Source organism: Haliotis cracherodii, unplaced genomic scaffold, assembly GCF_022045235.1.
Source record: "Haliotis cracherodii isolate W230 unplaced genomic scaffold, xgHalCrac1.p SCAF_11, whole genome shotgun sequence".
Taxonomy (NCBI): Eukaryota; Metazoa; Mollusca; class Gastropoda; order Lepetellida; family Haliotidae; genus Haliotis; species Haliotis cracherodii.
This window is the reverse complement of record NW_027266266.1, coordinates 6476106-6480711: the sequence shown is the minus strand read 5'-3', so window position 1 is coordinate 6480711 and position 4606 is coordinate 6476106. Positions and strand designations below refer to the sequence as shown.

The 4606-nt window shown below is 42.0% G+C and overlaps 1 protein-coding gene across 1 annotated transcript; it reads left to right on the top strand.

The window, feature by feature from the left end:
* LOC139455323 (uncharacterized) lies at window positions 1-3962 on the top strand. Its single transcript, XM_071236873.1, has 3 exons — window positions 1-265; window positions 2141-2215; window positions 3288-3962. The coding sequence occupies exons 1-3, from the start codon at window positions 1-3 to the stop codon at window positions 3752-3754; spliced, it is 807 nt and encodes a 268-aa protein (XP_071092974.1). The 3' UTR covers window positions 3755-3962.
* Window positions 3963-4606: the final 644 nt, after the last annotated feature.

Genomic DNA, 4606 nt, shown 5'->3' with positions numbered 1-4606 from the left:
ATGGCTTTCATGACTTCAGTCGTTGTTGTCTTTCTCTTCTGTGAACAGGCACTGGGTGGCCCAACTGCTAAACAGATGAGAGGTATTTTACAAGAGACACAGGCGTTGACTTGGAACTTATCAAAGCGTATGGATGCAATGTCAGAAATGTTTGACGAGAGTTTGAAATTAATGAACAGTGCCGAAACACGAATGAGGCAGAGCCTGGGAGGAGGAGGAGGAGGAGGAGGAGGAGGGGAACATGCGAATATCACACATGCCAATGGTAGGTACGGATTTACATAAATGACGGATTTACAGCCCCCCGTGAAGATCCGGGTTAGAATTGACCTTCAAGAATCCATGCTTGTCTATAGAGATGACTAACGTTGATAGAAAGTTTACATTGCAATGTATTATGCAAAGGTATATACTCATATCAAAAGGTCGTTTTTATTGTTAATTTGTTGATTTCCGTAAAGCCTTTGATTCAGTGACCAGGGATTTTCTTTGGTATGTCATGTTATCGAGTAATATTCATGGTAATATTTTAAATATTTTAAGGTATATGAATGCAAAAGCAAAAAACAATGCAAGTGTTAAATCATCAAGATGTACTATTTCAGAGTATTTTGACTCTCAAAGCTGGGTACGTCAAGGTTGCATTTTACGGCCGCTTCTCTTTTCATTATGTATTAATCAGCTGCACAATGACATCGATCAATGTGGCGACAAAAGTATATTTATTGGACCAGAGTTTTTTCGAAATATATCTATCATTATATGCAGATGATCTTTGTTTAATTGCTGATACTGTCATCAGTTTGCTGAGAAAGATTAACAGTTTTGCTCAATTTTGCCCCAAATGTTGTTTAATCCTCAATTTTTATAAAACCGGAATTGTTGTTTTTCAGAAATAGTGGGAAGTTAAGGAAAGATGAATCCTGGTATTTTGGAGATAAAAGCTTAAACATTTCAACATATGTTGGGTACAAATTGAGTATAAATTATAAATGTCCAAACGTTGCAGTTTCAGATGAATGTGGCAGAAATTACATATTTGTTGAAATAACAGTTTTATTCCCCGTTAGGAGTAGTAAAATACTGATTTAAGCTTTTAGAGCTGCCGGAGGATAGATACCCAAAAGAATATTATATAATGTTGTATAATTTAGATCATGTTGGCAGAAAAACCTGTTTTTTATGTTGAAAATATTCTGTTTACATTTGGATTTGGTTTTTGATTTGTTTGGGAATCTCAGTGAGTAAAGGAGCTTTCTCAAACGAATTTCACACAAGGAAGATAGACTGTTATGTTATCTCAAAATGTATTCCAATATCAAGCATTCCTTTTGTATAGAACAATATCTCACAGCTCAGAATCACGTTATTACGATTTGGTGAAATACCTTTGCATAACAATACGGGAAGACCGGAAGGGGTTCCCAGACAATGTCAGTTTTGTGAAATATGTAGCAATAATATTGTTGAAGATGAATTTCATTTTCTATATGAATGTCAAGTATATCACGACCTGCGCCATAAACTCTATATAATATATACATGTGTACATTGATGAAAAAGAGAGTACTTTTTTGAAAAATCACATTGTGATAATCTGTCAACTCTCACTGTTCTGACTACATTAGAGATGATAAACACATGTTTAGCATGATTGATCATTCCGTGCTTTAATGTATGTTGATTTCATTTTGTACTTTGTCCTAAGGCTTTATACGAAATAAATGTGACTTGGCATGGCATGGCATGGTTTGGCATGGAATGGCACGGGAGCGAGTTTAGTATTTTATTTATTACTCATGGAACACTTGCAGAGGCGACTAACGGGATCGGGTGGTCAGGCTTGCTGACTTGGTTGATGCGTGTCATCGTATCCCAATTGCGTAGATCGATGCTTATGATATCAACCACTGAATTGTCTGGCCCAGACCCGATTATTTATACAGACCGCCGTCATATAGCTGAAATATGGTGGATGCGGCTGTATGCGGCGTTAAACAACAAGCAGACAAACACGAACATAAGCTTCTTGCATGCATATGGGACGTAAAACTGCACAGCCAATTGCGGTGTTTTGGCGACTTGGCAATAACCTATCAGAGGTAAAACGAATTTGTTGTAGTGATCTGTTTTCCTTTAGGTCCTCAAGGTGGCGCTGTGTTCACGCGGTGGGGACATGATGCTTGTCCAGAAGGAACGGAGGCTGCATACACTGGTAAGTATTTTCACGCCCGGGATAGAATTGGTCTGAGTGAGTTGGGTTTAACGCCGCTGTTAACAGCATTCCAGTTATATCGCGGCGTGTCAGCTTAATGTGGAAGGAAAGCCCGAAGTGATGCAGGTCTCAGACGTTTACCACTTTGGTGAAACCCACGAGCACGGGTATGGTGCTGACAAACCTAGAAACATAATCGGGGCGAACATGGACGCGAACCCACAATCATAGGTTTCTGGCGTGTCCAAGGGACACAACTCTGCCCAGCGAATCGCGGCGCCTTAGGCGAATGGGCCACCCGTGCCCCCAGTAATCTCTTCTGGCGTTGATGTTTTACATTGACGCTGGACCCGTGAAGATCCGGGATAGAATAGGTCTTCAGCAACCCATGCTTGCTGTGAAAGGCGACTATGCTTGTCGTAATAGGCGACTAACGGGATCGGGCTGTCAGGCTCGCTGACTTGGTTGATGCATGTCATCGATCCAAAATGTGTGGATCGCTCATGATGTTAATCACTGGATTGTCTGGTCCAGATTCAATTATTTACACACCGTAGTCATATAGCTTGAATATGGCTGAGTGCGGCGTTAAACAATAAACCAACCAACAGCATTGACGCTGGAAAGGGTTCTGTCTCTTCCAAATTCACCCACTGCCTTGGTTTAACAACTCTGTCGATACTCACCCAATTATTATGTTTGAACATGTCTTTCCGTTGGACCGCCTCCGTGGTCTAGTGGTAGAGCGTCCACCCGGAGAGCGGAAGGTCGGGGGTTCGATCCCCGACCGCGTCATACCAAAAGACGTTAAAAGATGGTACTTGTTGTTACCCTGTCTGGCGCTCGGCATTAAGGGGCTAAAACAAGGACTGGTCGGCTAGGAGTCAGTATACTGTGTCTGGGTGGGTATTCATGTTCAACTGCGGCATGGTATCTCAGTGAGCTAGCACTATAAATCGGCATCAGTCCGGACTAGTACAAGCAGCCACACACAGACACGTGCATGCACGTCGCTATATAAGTGCAATAATCTTGCGACGTTAAACCCCATTTCACCTCTTTTTCGTTGCAGGGTTTGCGGTTGGAGGCCACTCTACACATAAAGGGTCGGGTTCAAACATGCTCTGTGCTCACTCAGAACCCCAGTTCGACAGAACATTTCAAAGAACAACAAGCAAATGCAACTATTTGTATGGGTCGGAATATGAACAAATATGGAGAACCGACCTTGCCAATGAGGATACTCCATGTTCTGTGTGTGTCAGTCTCACGCGCTACACCGCCATGTTGGTTCCAGGAAGACACGACTGTATGAAAGGATGGCACACAGAGTACTGGGGATTCCTTGTTGGTCCAAAATACGGGGATGTAGGGAATGCTGAGTATATTTGCCTTGATTCAGAACCCACCGCAATAGAAGGAAGTTATCAGGACCATGACGGACGCTTGTTGTTCAATGTCGAGTACCAGTGTGGAGCCTTGCCATGTCCGCCGTACAAAACGGGATACTTTGTTCCGTGTGTTTTATGCACAATTTAATAAGGTGTGTCCAAATTCATCATGTAATTGTTTGGAATGTGCCACACCTCAGCATAGAATACTGACACTTACATATTAAAAACACGTGGCCACATAATAATTAATCTGGGTTTATATTTCAAGGCTACAGGACAACCAATGTCAATATCGTTATTTTCAATGATCTAAATACCACTGTGTATCTCACCTGTGTAGGTGCCACTCTCTAATAAAGGCAGCTTATTCTGCGCTTTGTGCTCTGTGACACCATGTTTGATTACCTTTTTATCTGTTCGTGGTTTGCTGTCTTCAGGAAGGGGCTAAAGGTAACTATTATTATTCCCAGCTCCTAGGAAGCACTTTATCTATGAGAATAATATAATTTTGCAAAACGTTTGCAACATAAACGTCTACGGCTTTAGTTAAAAGCAGCTCACAATGCCTCAGGCGGACTTGAATCTACTTACATATACTTACTATCGCTGACTTTCACATCTTCCCGAGGCAAGGGTGTTAACTGACTTTAAAAGTCCAATTTCCACCCTTGCCGAACTAGGATGGAATTCCTGGGCTCGATCGTAGCGCCAACAGTGGCTGTTACGAGTTAAGTCCCTTCTGTGCCTCTCCTATGGACCAATCAAATTCCAGCTCTCGTATCACTTGCATTTGTTTCAAACAAAATGGCGGTGCCCAGTCAAGACAATCTGATCGATAATCAAGATCAATATTGTGATAAAACGGGTCTTACATCGCGAGGTGTATCAAATCACGTGAACACCTTGATTAAAAACTTGAAAAGATTTGGAAAACATCTGTTGCTCGTGGTGGCGGTGCACATGCTGTGCAAATCCCGAAATCGACCGAAATCTGCAC